We start from the raw sequence: 17,218 nt of genomic DNA, 5'->3' as shown, positions 1-17,218 counted from the left end.
GGGGGGCGTCAGCTGATTTCATTCACAAATCTAGCAGCGGAGCACCTCTCCGACATGTGAAGATCCCTCTGTTTATACTGTGGCACACATGTCTCTGCTCCGCCAATGTGAGCGGAGAGAACCTCTGCAGCCGTGGCAGAAGATGGTGCTTGACTATGAATAAAACATTGGTGTTTCATTTTATTTGACAAGTTGCTTATACAGTCGGGTTTTTTTTAATTCCTTAATGTATATTAACAAATTGGTATCCGTTGAGGTAACAGCGATTGTAAATATTAAATCTCGACATCTGAAACGGGAGTATTATGCACGCGCTGTTGCACCAATGCAGATCCATCAGTATAGAAATCTAACCGAAAGGAGGAGAGATGATGGTTGATAATTAAGAAGTAGGTGATCAATTAGGGCTTCAAACTAAATAATGAATGCTTTTAATTTGAAAAGGAATACTTAAGTGGAGCTGTCCCTGCTTGTCTTGCCATGAAATTAACTGTCAAGGCATATGCAAACACTACACAAAGAATACCAAATGTTTCCTTCTTTTCTTTTCTGAAAATTATTCAATTGCAATAAGAATGAATAACTACATTACCTGTAGTGATGAGGAGGCTGAAGAAGAAGCCTGGTAGATATGTGCAGTGCAGAGAGGACAGAGTAGCAGTGTGTAATTGCTCCCCAGCTGTAGTAGTTTCCAGGTGAAACTTGATATATGAATTAGCCTCTGCAATAAGAAGAGATAAAGTTTAGTCTCTCTCAGGGCTTCTTGTCTTCCCATAAGCGGATACGATTTCTGTTGTGGTGTCTAGCTCTCACCATACATGCCGAGCATTTGGCCTTACAGGAACATCTGCCCGCTTTCAGTACCTAAACGCTTGCATGCTTTCAGAGTGAACAAGAATGAAAGACAAAAGACCTTTATCATTTCAGAAATATTATTAATAATAATGTATTTAATATGTGTAAATATACTGTAATTAAGCTCTTTCAGCTTCCTCCTGACATAAATCTATACCATATGCTTTTGAGGACATACTACATACTTTTCAACACCAGCCTTAAATGACATTGCACCATACATCATTTCATAGCACCTGACATTTTTCCACTTTTCCACTCATCCCAAGCCGTATTTATTTATTTAATTTGATTTGTTTTTTTTGTATATAGAGTTTGTGTGTGTGTGTATTTATTTATTCATTGATCTTATTTTTCTCTAAAATAGTTATTTTTATCCATCTTATTTTATGTATACATATTTGTAAATGTTGTCTTATTGTGTGCCTCTTTTTTTGTGTTTCTTTGCTGCTGTAACAACAAAATTTCCCCACTGTGGGATTAATAAAGTCCAAATCCAAGTCTAAATCTAAACTCCAACATCTACAAATCATTTACACCGTAATGTACCTTCAGAGGTGGCAAAACAGACTTTATTCCATATGTACATTCTTCCATTTCTACCAGTGTAACCCAATTGAAGAAGTCTCTGATTTCCACCCTTAGATACCAGTTTGACGCAACGCACTTTGACCCACTTAGGCTTAGGTTTGTCATGGCCACTCTTATTGGATTCTGAACTACGTCAATACAAGGGACGATAACGAGAAGGGGATTTAGAGAAAAACACACAGAAAGCAGGTGGGGGAAGGGGTTTAGGGGGAAGGGAGATGGAAAGATGGAAAGGATGGGGGTGGTCTTCAGCACCCATGAACTCAGAGTGGGTTCATTGGGTTCGTGTGCTGCAGAGGAATGCTGCGGGGGGTAGGGAGCTTTTTCAACCTGGTCTCTGTTACGCATACACAAACAGGAACCTTGTCCTTGGTTTACCATTACCAAAGGTCAGGCATTATTGTGTTTTTACAATAAAAGGAGGTAGTTTGCTCACCTGGTCTTGCAGATACTGAGGGACTGTATAGTTACAGCTCTCAAACACAGATATTGTCAATCAAACCAGGTCACAGCCTGTTGTGTGGATGGTAAGGAGGGTCAGTAGGTTCATGTGTATGTTGTATGTACAGTGGGGGAAGGGCACGTCCTTCATTCCTGACTGCATTACCAAAGCTCCTAAGAGGCATCCACCGCTCTTCAAACTGATACTTTACGTCTAAAAATAACACTAAAAGCCAACATAACTGACCGGCAATTAAAGTCTTGTGAGGAGAGAAAATACCAATACATAATGAGTGTGACAGATGATGCTGTGTGGTCTATACATGCTGGTATAATGCACTGCATGTTTCAAGTGAGTGTCATTGGGTTCACTGGGAACCTATAGGAGGGGGAGGCTGTAGGTCATGGTCATGGAAACTGACTCGTGGTGTTATGGCCACTGCACTTTGAATAATTATTAATTTCAATTTAAAGATACAAGCACAATGACACAAAACCAAATACAATATCACATTATGTTAAATATACCAAAATATCACATTTGTGACGTCAAATGTTTCAGCTGTTTATCTATCTAGCTTACAAAGCAAGGCAAGAAAATACTGACCTTTTTTTAATTGTGAAAGTGCAGGAAAAATACTAAATGGAAGCAACAGAATAATTTCACCCATACAGTGACAGTTACATTAGGCAAGATATCGCTGACGGAGAGAATTACTTTGGGATAATAGGGAGACTTAGTCGTGGCAATACTGAGAAGAAATATATGATATTCTGGCCTGTTCCTAGCTATGAGATAAAAACAGAAATATTATATATTATATATCTATGCTCTTATACAATCTTCAGACATACAGCACAGACCTATTGAAACTGCCTGGAGACAGACTGTGCAATGTAATGCAATATAATTCCACATAGTGATAATAACCTGGTCTGAGTGGAAGTGTGGCTGAACTCAGTCGAAATATGTCACCTTTGAATTATATTTTCGATTGGCAGGTGTCAAATCTGCTCTACACAGTCCAGGAGAAAGGTGTTTATGTGTCTGGGTGGGCTTTCATGCCAATGCAGAAAAATGACTTTATGACCTCTCCCTTTGAATGATAGTGAGTGGAGGAAAGGTCATCAGGCTTTGCTGGATCTCCGCAAACATTTATTCGATTAAACCATTAATCGGTGAGTTGAGTTGCATAAGGTTTCTTATTTTCTGGCGCACTCACAGCATGCGCGTGTTCCTATGTTTTCGGTGGGAGTGGGCGGGGTCCTCATTTCTGTCTACATCAGATGCATAAAACATTGTGCCATCTCCTGGGCCGAAGCTCTTGTGCGTGCGTGCGTGTCCGTGCGTGTGTTTACACCCGCTCGCTGTAGTAGAGCAGCCCTGCCCGACACCATACACAACGGGCGACACATGAGTGGGCAGGACCGTGAGTGCCCGGACGGCCGTCCAATCAGCGGCTCGTAAAGCAATCACTGGCTGGACGGTTCGGCCAATGGCGTGCGCCGCCGCCGGGACGGGAGCCAATAGAATGCGTGCAAAACGTGGGCACGTGGATCAGCGCACATGTTGACGCTCGTAAACTGTCGAGAGAAAGAGCTAGCAAAGGCACAGACCGATGAGCAGCCGGGCGGTGAGCGTGTGTGAGAGCTGAGGCTGGGCGCCCCGATGCTGCTCCATCCACGGAGTGTGTGCTGACGGATCTGTCGTATTAAAGTAGGAGGTAGAGCCGTCATCGATTGTTTTTGGCAGCTGCTATTTTTTGTTTTTTTTCCCCTCACATTACCGAAGGTGAGTATTTCCTCCGTCCGTTTTCTGCTTTGTGGCTAGCGTCCCCCGAAGTTGGCAGGCTAGCCTAAAGGAATTTCCTGTCCCGCTACATCCTGTATGTGCTCCCCGTATTAAAGCTTATTTTATTTCCTCGTGGTGTTTTGTTGCAGCTACTTTCATTCACAAATTGTCATCGCTTTTATATTAACAGAACAATACAACGATACAAAAAATAAAAACGTTTTTCTTGTTTGACGTTTGCTTTATGATCACGTTAGTGGGATTATTTCAGATTCTGTGTGTTTCAAATGTGCTGAGCACTTTGTATTAAAATGTGTGGCGTGTTAGTTCCCGTTGTTGGTATCGTGGTGCGGAGCAGACGAGAGGCAGGCGGCCAACACCTGAGACGCAGCCTCATGGTCCATGCCTACCTGTGCAGGCTGTGCCGCCGACACATGCACACTCCCACCTCTTATCTCCATCCGCCACAGGCTGAATAAGCCAAATCAGAAAGGGCGTGGACAAAAATAGGAATAAGGACCACATTGCGCTCTTGACACATTCGCGTAAACTACGTGACATCTGGTTTTTCCAGCCATTAGAGACACTCCGACGCATTCTGTGATCAAAGCAGAACAGGTTTAAGACATTGCATCCACTTTAATGAGCGGGTCTTTTCTCGCTTTGCTTTCTGTGTGGGCTGAATCTGTACGAGTTTAGACTTTTATTTGTGATAAGATCTGTGTTGGGTTGTTCCTGTTCGCCCAGTAATTTCCCCCCTTCTGTGTCGGTGGGATCAGAGACCAGCAGCAGGCACTCGGGAGATTACGCAGGACCAAGAAAAAGAAACTGAAAAGACAAATGAGAGAAAGGCACATGGCCGCAGATACAGAATGTAAAATGTGAGTGAGAGAGGAAGAGGAGGAGGAGGGCTGGTTTGGACAGGAAAGGAAGAGCAGGGCACCACGCTTGTGTGCATAACGAACAGGATGAGCTGAAAGCAGAGCAGAGGGATGAGAGGCATACCGAAATGCAGCCGGAGAGGAAAGAGAGTGGTGTGTGTGTGTTGTGAGAGAGAGAGAGAGAGAGTGTGTGTGTTGTGTTGTGTGAGTGAATGAGTGAGTGAGTGAGTGAGAGAGTGAGTGAGTGAATCCAGGGGGGGGATGGAGAGCGAGACAGAGAGGAGGGGCTAGAGAGAGCACAGGAGGCTGAGCGAGAGAGAGAGCGAGCGAGAGAGCCTATTCTGATTTCACTACTCTACAAGCTCCCATCCCCCTCACATTTTACTCTCCTCCAGTCTCCAATCTCTTCAATGGGAGCGAGACATGCACTACCATTGTGTGCCTACTGCCTACCCCCATTCCCACTCTGCACCATGTTAAACTAGGGCACCGGTATACCCACCATTTTGAGTAATAGGGGTTATTATTTTGGAGAGACAGGGAAATGGAGTATTGCCAATTGTAAGGCAGTTTTGTGCGATTAATTTGTTTCGGTGTCTCTCGCTTCATGTCTGTCAACATTTGAACCGCCTCCCACTTGAGTACCAACTTCAAACATGCTGGTTTTAGTGTTTCTGTCTAAGCTGAATTGTAATAATCCCAACCCTCTCCTGCTGCCCCAACAGCTATGCAGTCCCAGGGCAGCACTTCCTCTCAGCCCTCCTTCGATTCCCTGAGCTCCAGCGACAGCCTCGTGTTCAGCGACTCCGAGCAGGCGGAGGATGACGCCGACGTCTTTCTGACGGACAGCTCTTCCTCCATCATCATCAGCGGGGCGGGAAGGGCTACGACCAGCGGAGATGCGGGATCAGAGAGCCCCGGGTCCCAGTGGACCTGCGAAGGCTTCACCGACAAAGAGGAAGAGGAGGAGCCGCCATACAGGTCTGAGAGTGCCGGCAAAGCGGCTCACATCGGCGAGACGGCTCCTGCCAGCCAGACCCCAAAGTCACAGGGAGATCTGCTGTTCGCTCAAAAGGTAAGGAAAAGAAAGAGGGATGACATAGCAATGTGTGTGCAGAGGAAAGCCCAGCAGACAGCCTTGGTAGTAATCTATCTTCTCTCCCTCTTCCTCTGTCAGTGTGCTGAGCTGCAGGGTTTCATCAGGCCGTTGCTGGAGCTGCTGAATGGACTGAAGAGGGGCCGATTCGAGCGTGGTGAGCATCCTTACTTCACTGCCTCGGGGCGAGCATGTGTACACACTGGCGGCTAAAAGTGTAGATGCCGAACTCAAGTTTGCATGATCGAAGCGGCTTCAGTCCATTGCTACAGTGTGTGCTCCTTTTACGCAGCAGCCTGTATTGATGCAGTCCAAAGTGCAGCGTGGGTGAAACGACAGTTACAGTCGACAGCTGACTCATTAGCTCACGAGACTTTACCGATATCATGAGCGAAAGTGGTGTCTGACTGCGCATGTCGACATGTCCATTCATTTCCTGGGAATATAGAGTCTCAGAGTGGAGATGCTGACTGCAGGATTATGTTTTTGATTGACAGGTTTGAGTAGTTTCCAGCAGAGCGTTGCCATGGATCGAATCCAGAGGATTGTGGGGGTTTTGCAGAGACCCAACAGCGGGTAAGATGTCGTCCACATTGTTCCACCGTCCGTCCTCCCGAGTTTCTATCCGTCACTCCATCTCATCATGTCCCAGCTTCAGTGCGATCTGAGAATGTACATGATTATTAAACTGTACAAGGGACGAGTGGGGGGTAGTTTTAAATTTCAAGCCTCATCTCCTGTTGCATGTTTTATTGAACAGTCCTGGGCGTAGGTAGAGTTACAACATTCACCGGCAGTGCAGAGAAAGACCAAACTTCAGGAGAACTTTTAACTCGATGTTTACAGTAACACACTGGCATTCCTGTTCCTCACTTAAGATGTATGTCCTTCTCTCTTCTGTTCACTGCAGGGAGAAGTACCTGAACACTCTGCTCCAGGTTGAGATGATGTTAAAGCTTTGGTTTCCCCAAATCTCCACTCAGCCTGTGTCTGCAGCCTCCAGCGTCGCCACGTCCCGTGCTCGCTCCCTCCAGGACACTTCCAGCTCCACTCCGCCGCACAAACACAGGGATCAGTTACATATTCCCGTCAAGGTGAGAACACGCGCATTCCTGGGTGTGCAAGAGCCTTGTTAGCACCCGCACCACCACAAATTGAGTTTCATATGGTAAATTACTCTCCTGTTCATTTTCCAGAAGCGCAGACTCAGCTGGACAGGAACAGACTCCCCCACGCCTTCCCCCGTACTTGTCAAGTGCCCTCGTATCAGCGCTGAAGAGAAGAGGGGGAAGCGGGATCAAGATGAAAGGGTTGACCCTCCTTCCTCGCCACCACTCGCTTCCGATACGAACCAGAATTCGCCAGACGTGGCCAGTAACAGCCAGCCCAATAATGACACAAAGGGAAAAGACAGTGACAGCGACAAAGCAGGAAAGCAATCAAAGTACAAAGCAGGTCAAAGCTCCGAGCCGAGCCTGACGTGGGTGCACGTCGCCCCCATCCCGTCCCCACGGACGGCCTGCACCTCGCACGAGGGCTCAATAGCGGCAGGTAGCAACGAAAATGTCCTCATACCGAGCAGGCGGGGCAGTCCAGCTACACAAGACAGCTCCATCTCCTCCACCACACCTTACAAGCACCCCAGAAATCCGAAGCCGATCCGGAGCCAAAGCCAGCCTGTTGCTGGACAACAGAGTGAGAGAGGGACCTCTGAGACGTGTCAGGGTCAAAGCGAATCTCCTCGTGTCACACTTAAGCCTTTGCCCAGGGAGTCCGCCACCACCTTAGAGACCTGATGCACTGGACAAGCAAAGAGCCGGCAGCCTCGCTTTGTTACTACACCACCGGGCTAAAAGCTGCCGTGGCAGGAAGGAGGGAAGAGGCTGAAGGGCCTGTGATTATAAATGCATTAAAGAGAGAAGGGGAGGAAAGAATTGTTGGTTATAGATGTTGAAAACAAACGTTGGATCAAAGATAACCCCTCATCAAGACCACAGTTATTTCAAACAACTGGACATAATGAATCAAATCCATCAAAGAACAAGTACATAATAATCTAAAAATGTGGACAAAAGTGGTTGAGGTTGAAGGAGAAAGGAAAAAAAAAAAAAAAAAAAAGTAAAATGATTTACAGGTTATAATGACCAATAAGAGAGATTCTGAGGAATATTGAGGAGTAAATGATAGTTCCTCCTCAGCATGAAAGCAATCAATATATTGAGAGATGGCTGTTCGAACAGACCTCTAACTTGAAGGACACAAACTCTGAAAATAGCAAAGCTGATGTCCATATCAAGAATGAAAGCTTCAGTGTTTATGGTAATGAGGTAAGTGGAATTAGGATCCGACCCAGAGTTAGTGAGCCGATTCCAGCCTTATGGCAGGAGACATGTTTGACTTGACATTTACTTGTAGATAGGACTGAGGCATCTGGCTTGCAGAGGAAATATAAGTGACATTGAAGTCCTTGAAAATCTTGTAGCTAGTGATGTGAGAAGTACGGCGTAGAAAACAGCATTATACTGTACGTGTGGTGTGTTCAGAGTCATAGAAGAGGGGGGGAGGAGGATGATGTCACAACTCACGAATGTAATCCAAGAATTGTTCGGGCACTCGGCCGGTGGGTTGTCGCCATCGAGAGGAGTGACATCGTAAACTCGTAACTTTTCCTGCCGCGCTGTGGATCGGACGTCTCCACTGGCTGCAAACTCGGCGGCAATCAGCGTCACGAAAATCCAAGAAAGACTTTAAAAAGACCAGCCTGAGTTTAAAAGCGATAAGATCCACTCAGAGACATGACTCTCAAGTCCCACCGTTAATTTATTCATGTGTTGATCTGATACTGCATCTATTTATTGTTTGTATTTATTTATTGAGCAGCTGATTATGGCCTGCGTGCGGTTTGGCCTACAATTATTTTGAGGCGATTGAGAAGATGCTGTTGACATTTTGTTTGTGGTTTTTATTGCTACCATGAGGAGAAAAAAAAGAAGGAAGTGAAATCGTATGATTGGACTACTGTGCCTTTAACCAAATAGGATGTGTTCAGAGAAGCATTTGGTGCTTCCAGTGCATTCATACTGCGTTTCGATTGTTTGCTTGTATCTCACAAATACAGTACACGTTCAATCATGAAAGCCTACATGTAGTCATCTTCCATCTGAAGTCACTCACGGCATCAAAACCAACAGTGTGTCATCTACTGCTGACAAACCGGTGTCCAGCTCTGGTATCATGACATCTACAGTCAATCCAAAACTGCCTACATCTATTTTACACACGCCATCCGCGGTGGCTACTATTTGTCATGTAGTATTTAGTGAGTGTAGCCTTTGTTTTCGGTTCTGCTCAGTAGGGGAACAGACTGAACTGCACTTAAAGCTGATGCTCTTGAAAACTTGAAGAAAACCCAGAGAAATTATGAATAAATGTAAGGGAGGAAATCTTAATTTGCACCACCCTCTATCGCTGCTACTCTTAATTCCAGCTCTAATTTCGATGTTTCAAAATCTGCTCACAATATTCTTCTAAATGTGGAAAGGGGTTTTAGTGATGTAATTGGATATACCTTTATTGCAAGATGTACTGTAAATATTTAGACGACAAATATTTTTTTTGAATTGGTATGAGTGGTTCATGCACTCTTTAGAGATGGGGAAATATCCACATACCTCCAACAAGCACCACGTGTGAACTCAGCGCGACTGGCAGCCACTACGTTACTGCCTACCTTTTTTTGGAGTAATGAGTGTTCAAACTCTTCAGTCGCAGATGCGGGGTGAGTCTATTGCCAGACCCGAGGCTGCGGGTGTCTTCCACCCCACTCCTGCATTTATACGGTTGTGGTATTACAGAGAAACCAATTGCACTTATTTTTCATTGTTTATGTCCTTCTTTCATGTATGTTTTCTACTGTGGTGACCACTTGCTGATTGGTCAGAAATAATAATAATAATAATAATAATGTCTTGTTTATTTTAGCTGCCTTCTTATAATGTAAAAGCTGACTGTAGCCCCCCTTCCCTCCCGCCCTCCCCCCAGTCCCATCCCCCACTCCACTGCACTCGTCTGCCCATGTCTTCTCTCCTTCATCTCCCTCTATCCCATTTTCTTTCGAAACTAAACTCTTGTCTTTCTCTCACTCCCATCTTTACATGATAGCACTCTGCTGGCTTGATTTTTTTCAATTTGTTTTTTCATGATACAAAAGGAAAAAAAATCTTTTAATAAATGACACATTTTGGAAAGCTGAACTGTCTGCCTGTATTTTATGGTACGTTTCACCTGCGTTCACCGCACATATTTTTACACATTCAGTTTGTGCTTTTGTTTTTAGCCGGATATAACGATGTGAGTAAGACTCGGGCTTTGGAAAGCAGCTCTCACTAAACAGATGTGTGACTCAATGGGGTTCAGATTTAGAGACTGTACATTTTGAAGTGTGTGTACGTGGGAGTGGGGGGAGGGGCAATGAAGGGAGAAAGACTAGGGGAGTGAGGAGGGGCAGCAGGGTGTGAGACTACAGCCACTGTAATCGGACTGAGAGTAGTGGGGGGGGATGGCTGATCCTCCAACCAGCTGCTACTGCAGAGTGCTTACACTACTGTAGTTTGTGTTGATCCGAGTTGGTGGTTTATGTCGGGAGCTCACAGAGTCAATACCTCCTATAAGTGGAACAGAGAGGAGCCTGGCATGGTGGCGCCTCCGCTGGGTTCCTGGTGACAGAACAGACCAATCACACATCGGCCCAAACTGATCTCTGTATTGGGGCATTGTGAAAAGTCAAAAAGTCAAAGTGGGCTGTGCTGCCCACTGAGGCTGCAAATAATGATTATTTTCATCATCGATTAATCTGTTGATTATTTTCTCTAATAATTGATCAGCTGTTATTTAACTTGTGACAAAATGTTTCCCAAAGCCCAAATGTCTTGACCAACAGTCACAGCCAAAAGATGTTCAGTTTATTATCATGTCTCACAAGAGGAACCAGAAAAGAATTACATTTAGGCTGAAATCTGAGAATTTTAATATTTCTCAATTATAAAAATAGTTGGCGATGAATTTTTTGTTGAACAACTACTCGATTAATCATTGCAGCTCTATCAGCCACACCAGCACACCAGGGGGGATTTTTATTTCTTTGCAAAGTGATTGAAAACAAATCAGAAGTTTCTGTAAACACAAACATACACTGGCTGCTTGTAAGTTTAATATTATGTAACATGTTGTGATTTTTACTTCAGACTTGACTGCAGGTTTGTGATGAAAATCAGCTAAATTGTAAACGGCATAAAGCTGTAGACTATTATGTACAATAAGTGGTTAGAAAAATTAAACAATTTTGATTATTGATTAATCATTTTAAGTTATTTATGAAACAAAAAAAACCAAACATTCACTGGTTCCAGTTTCTCTTTTTTTTTTTTTTACTTTATATCTGTGGGTTTTGGACTGTGACTGGTAAATTGTGGTGGGCATTTTCACTAATGCTGACATTTTATAGACTAAATGAAAAATGATTTAGAAAACATACTGATTATTGATTGTTATTTTCATGTAATTATTTATTATCTGACTCACATTCCTGAACTAGAAAGACTTTTACCATTTTCTCCCCACTCCACCATAACCATGGATACTGCATACACATGGGCACAAAAGTGGCAAATTTTAAGAGGGTGTGGTTTGACTTCACCCTGCTCAGACGGGATGAAATCAGCCATGCCGCACACACACACACACACACACACACACACACACACACACACACACACGGTCATAAACACATGCACACGCGGGTGCCACTCCCCATCGTACGCTCTAACACACTGACTGGCTGATTTTGCAATGGGCCTGTCTCTGACACACTGACTGTGCTACGTTACAACAACAACGGAGACGCCCCCCCCCCTCCCCCTCCTCTCTCCCTCTCGGCCCCCCCTTGTATCCATGCAGTTTTTAGCAGAGAAGCCCTTGCCCTCCATCTCCCCACCACCGCTACCCCCCCCCACACACACACACACACACTCTTTCTCCTCTGGAGGATGGAAACGGGGGGGGGGGGGGGGGGGGGGTGCAAGAGGAAAAGGACTGGAAGAGGATGTGTGGAGGGCACGGGAAGGAGACCTGACCTCACTGCAGTTTTTGGGAGCATGGTGGACATTTGTTGTTTTCCCCTCTCATTCTCAATACTATTTGTTTCCACCAGCTACATCCTTTTGTTCTGAGTTCATTTGTTGGCACGTGGTGATCCGTGTAGCATGTTGTGTGTTGTTTCTATTACGGCAGAAGGTGGAGACAAACCAGTCATTGTTATAGCAGTATTAACGCTCTCATTTGTTTTCACTTCTCTCAGTATCCAACACGCATGTGTTGGATTAATTGAGCATGTGTGTCCGTGCATCAATAGGATTGCACATAATTGACTTACTGCGCCTCTTATCCCTTGTTGTGTAGGTTTTAATTTTGGGGCCACGTCCCCTTATTACTTTTAACAAGTTAATGATTTAAGGGTGTCTGTCCGGTTTTTCTCCATGTGCCGTGCACGTAATGAAGGGAAAGACACTATGAGACACTTGTTCACTTATTCTAAACTCCCCTCCCCCATAATTCACTCGCTGCACTCCAGTGAAACTCACGTGAGGTGAAGCCAGACTGTGACTTTACAACCACACACACACACACACACACACACACACACACACACACACACACACACACACAATCACACAGAGGCTTTTACTCACCCTAAATCCACAGGGTTTTTTTTTAGTGCAGAGTAGTCCCAAAACAGCCTGGATGCTCATTAAAATTGCACAGTGGCCGGCCCTGCGATGGAAATCAGAGCGATTTCGAAGTCATTTCTGCCTTGCCGGAGATCACAGCGATGACGGGCCTTGTGTGTGGGGGGTTAGCGGGGTGGCTCTGCCCACCATCTGTGGTCCCCATTGCTGTGATGTCACCAACAGGGGACACGGTAAAGACAGAGATACCAGGACTACATTTTCAAGGACGCACGTGTATCTCATGACATTGTGTGTGTGATATTTGGGGCACGGCCGAGCTACAGGCAAATAACATCCTCATCAGTTTCTTTGGCCTGGATGTGTTCTCGGCAGCCTGCTCGTGATGACGCCATCTTACACGACTGCTCAATTATTCACGTACATTGAGTGAGAGGGAATCACCAGCTTGGATATGCAGAGAATAGTAAAAAAAAAAAAAAAAAAAAGAGGGGTGTGTGGAGAAGGCGATGTTGGCAAACAAACGGGGTTATGAATGAGAGAAAAGTGAGAGATTAAAGATTACACTGTTGGTAGATGATTTGGGATTTAGCACGTGCACGTGCACTCGCACTGATACCCAAACCAAGGTCCTGGCAGTCCATGTGTGAAGTAAAGACAGCAGATTCCCTTGAGATTGTATCTTCCAAGATGATTTACAGCTCCTGTCAGATACAATGAAGTAAAACTGGGTCAGCATGATGAAATATACCATAACCGTACACTCAAAAAGGGGAATATCTTAACTCATAAATAATGCTCTTATGTAATATTTAAAGCACAGCAATAATACACATCGTTATATTTAGCTGACATCATTTTGGGAGTTGAGACGACTGTTGAAAGATACACTTGTGAGCCTGAACAATTAGTGCTTTGCAGATGTTGGACGGGGATTACTGAGTGCACACTAAAATACTTGCCATTCCAGTAATATAATAGATGAATTCATACAGCTCTCACCACATGCACTTGTTTCCGCTGCCCAGGCAAGTTGAAATCACTGTTTGCCCTTGCTGGTAAAAGCATGTGTCCGTGTGCATGCGAGCCCGTGTGTGTTTTGTTTTTCTGTCTGCATATTGTATAGAAATATCTGTGGTATTGTCATATTATGTGCTGAGGTGTCATTACATAATAGAGTTGGCAGGAGAGAGGGGGTCAGACAACACATGTGAGGTGCCAACCAGGAATTCAGGTTGATCACGGGTGGCGGTATACAGCTGTATACGTGCGTGTCTGTGTGAGTGTGTGCTGTTTACTGGCTCGCTAGTCACTCGATCACAAGCAGATTAAAGCATTACTCTTGGAAATGTCATGCAAATACGTAAACAGGTTGTTATACCAAAATTAAGGACAAAGCTGTGTGGAGAATTCCCAACCTGGCAGACCAGCTTTATACTGACATCATGCAGTTAGCGTCTCATGTTGTACTTGTTTGTTGATCAACAGAAAACTGACCAACAGCGACTTTCACATCATTTAAGCCATTTATTGAACACAGATACCGATCAGTTTTTTTTTCCAGCTTTGTAAATGTGAGGATTTTTACAGCATTCTGTTTTATGTAGTTAAAAATGCAGTATTTTTAAATTTTTTTAAATTTTATACTGTTCATAGAAAAGCAATATCAGTCTGAATAGGACTGCGTCTTTAGAAAGATAGATGCCCATCACACATTCCCAGAGCACATGATAAAGATTTAAATGTCTTGTTTTACCTATGAAACCAAATGGCTAATTTGAAAGAAAAGATGAATAAAAATAGTACATGTTCTCTGCAGCTGACCAGGCCTCCCCCCCCCTCCCCCACATGGACCAAAACACTCAGCAATCACTCCATCGTGGAGCAAATAATCTACAAGAACCGAAGTAGCGTTTAATGAAGAAATATATATATATATCTTTTTGGGGGACCTATTCGACTGAATCGTTTCCTGGAACGATCTGTTCATTTCTCACTTCAGTTGAGCTCTCAGTCAATTGCGAGTGAGCGTGCACTCAGTGAGTGAGCTGGTGGCTAATTTGAGCTCTATCAATTCTTTATGTGGTTACACTTACAGTACAAAGCCACGTGAACATAAACACTCACAAACCTGCAAATGGTCTGTTCTTTTAACAGACTTCCCTGATTAAACACAAAGAGCAAATGCTACACTGGCCCGTTTGAGAGGAGAGCGGAGACCCACTGGTGTTGCTGCAGCTGCCATGACGGGAAATCCCCTCACTGCGAGGGTTCAGCGGATCGGAATAAACAGTGAACGTGAGCCTGATTGACATTCAGTAGCTCAAAATGCAGAAATAAGGCCCAGCAAGTTCAAGAGAAATGCCGAACTGAATATCAGTTAAAAAAAAAAGACTGGAAAGTATTTTAAAACAAGCGTTCGTCTCTGATATTCAGTAAGAAAACTTTTAAAATATCATTAAATATAAACGGAATTTGGCGTTTTTAGCAAAGCAACAGCACTTTAGTGAACAACTCTTTCTAATGAACTAATTATTGTAATTCGGGACTCTGAAAAGCATTGCTTTTAACATTAGGAGACCGAAGAACAGCCTGGGCATTCAAAAAGCAGTCAGCCAATCAGAACAGATGGCCATTGATATCAGTGTCTTAAAGTCACAGACACAAAACAGCCTTTTCTTGTTAGAGCTCCAGAAAGAGATGTAAAACTATTTTGAGATGTTTTTGGTAGTTAAAACCACAAAAACGTCTTTTTTTTAATGGATCTTAAGACTGCAAAATAAAACATTGTAAAAGAATATAATATGGGTTCTTTAATCAAATTATTTATGGTGTTTTGACTCTGCATGTCTACCAGAGAGGTCAGAGTGACCTGAATCCAAAGCTGTGTTTTATACACACAGGCATTTGTGGTGTTGGAAAAAGCAGAGATAGAAAACATACAAAAGTTTCTCAAATTTCCATAAATTATCCTGTGGTACTAATAAGAGGTTTCCTTTACACTACCACACATCCTGTCATGTACAAAGCTGCAGTGCTGCAAACCATGGAAAACCTCTTTCTGGTTACTGTGTGCTTGTAAACATGGTTGTAAACAGTAAGTATGTGGGTGAGTGAGATGGTCAACGGTGGGTGATGTAGTGTTGTTGAATCAGGGGGGTTGATGGTAGGGGTGCACTGTTTAGTCTGAGTAAATGATCGTGTAGCTGTAATCAACGGCAGAGTTTGTGATGAGGCAGAAAGAGCACGTCTGGCAGCTATAACGTGCTGTGTATGTGCATACAGTTAATCCCGACGGGTACACATAACATAGAACTGTGAGTGAAAGCATGGATGTGGCTTGTCGTAAAGGGAGGGGGGAAATTTGCAGACTGGTGTAGCCTCAGGCTCACTACTACTGATTCATGCTCACACCACTAAAAATGCACTCTGTTGACCCACATCACGCAAGGAGAGAAAAAAATGAGGGGGAGGGCCAACAGTGGAAGGAAATGGAGATCACATGATAATCCCATGTTTTTGCCAGGGGAATGGGTTCATGACTAGTCTGTGGTGAGCTGGGCAATAATCATGCAAAGTCCCCTTCCACTCAAAAACACATTTCTTTTTGTTCCTACATTTGATTGTTTGAGCTTCACTGTGCAGAAAATGTGTGCGCAGAGTTTAAAACTAAAGGGCGGATTTTCACATTCATCTGCTTAAAGTGCAAAGTTTCTATGCGCTCATTGAAAATCTGATTTTAAGCATGATTTGCGTAATTACTAATAGTTTGGAAGCCGATCGTGGTCCATTATTCAACGTTTACCTTTTAGGCCGATTGAATGTGGAACAAACTGCCAGAGGAGCTGAGACTTGAGACGATTCTGACCACTTTAAGCTCTTAATTGGTATCTCTGTGTTTTTGATTGTTTACTTGTATTGTTTTTATAGTGTGCTTTTGATTGTGTCTTTCTTTTAATACATTTCATCACTTCATTTTCCATGTATTCTGTAAAGTACTTTGTGTTGCCTGGAGGTATGAACGGCGCTATACATATACATTTTGCCTTGGCTTACAAGTGTTTTGTGGAAAACTTGAAGCCTCCTGTGCATACACTGCACCTTTAAAATGCGTTTTCTTTAGTCTATATTTTAATTATATTTTATTTGAATGTGTTGTCTTGTGTTTAATTTGATCTGTTCATATGCATTGTATTTCTTTTTTTAATTTCATCCTAAATTACATTTTTATGTTCATTTATATCCATTTTTATGTGAAGCACTGAATGCAATTTTCTTACTGTAAAGCACTTTGATTGCATTACTTGTATGAAAGGTGCTATACAAATAAAGTTTATTATTATTTTAATACACAGAGAATGGGACTTTACAGTGAAATAAGAGACATTGTGTGTCCTGCAGTTAAACTTTAGAAATTTAATATAGATTGTGGGATTTTCAATAAGGGACAAAGAGTGGAGGTTTTTCTAAGTTGAATTGCTCTTCTTTTAGTGGAAAAACCACATCAGACACACATCATTGTATTATCAGAGTCTTTTTTTACATGTTTTAATGCCTGTCTGGAGCGGATCTTCAACCCTAGACTGACTAAAACAGGTTGTGGAGAGGTTGCAAACCTGAACCGGAAAGGATCTGAATATACGCCTCCTCTCGACAATTTGAGGTCAACAATTGAAGGAAACTTGCATTTCAAAGTGGTGCATACATGTGTTGAGCATGAGTTAATGCAAATGAACGTTTTGTCTCGTAAATTTGAAAACACTTTGGTGCTGGTAGTTAAAAATAAAATTGCTTTTAACCGTTTTACCCAATTCGGTCA

At 43.4% G+C, this 17,218-nt stretch overlaps 1 protein-coding gene across 1 annotated transcript; it reads left to right on the top strand.

Annotated features, from left to right (window-relative positions):
- The first annotated feature begins 3,483 nt into the window (after positions 1-3,483).
- On the top strand, positions 3,484-9,909 carry LOC138194179 (circadian-associated transcriptional repressor-like). The gene is made up of 6 exons (XM_069142705.1): positions 3,484-3,679; positions 5,286-5,635; positions 5,738-5,813; positions 6,154-6,232; positions 6,567-6,750; positions 6,853-9,909. Exons 2-6 carry the CDS (start codon positions 5,288-5,290, stop codon positions 7,450-7,452), a joined length of 1,287 nt encoding a protein of 428 aa, XP_068998806.1. The 5' UTR covers positions 3,484-3,679; positions 5,286-5,287; the 3' UTR covers positions 7,453-9,909.
- The last annotated feature ends 7,309 nt before the right edge of the window (positions 9,910-17,218 follow it).

Source organism: Embiotoca jacksoni, unplaced genomic scaffold (assembly GCF_022577435.1).
Source record: "Embiotoca jacksoni isolate LCO1_2020_lvr unplaced genomic scaffold, fEmbJac1.0.p SCAF_11, whole genome shotgun sequence".
NCBI classification, from domain to species: Eukaryota; Metazoa; Chordata; class Actinopteri; family Embiotocidae; genus Embiotoca; species Embiotoca jacksoni.
Note: the sequence above shows the minus strand (reverse complement) of the source record. Positions and strands in the feature narration are given on the sequence as shown.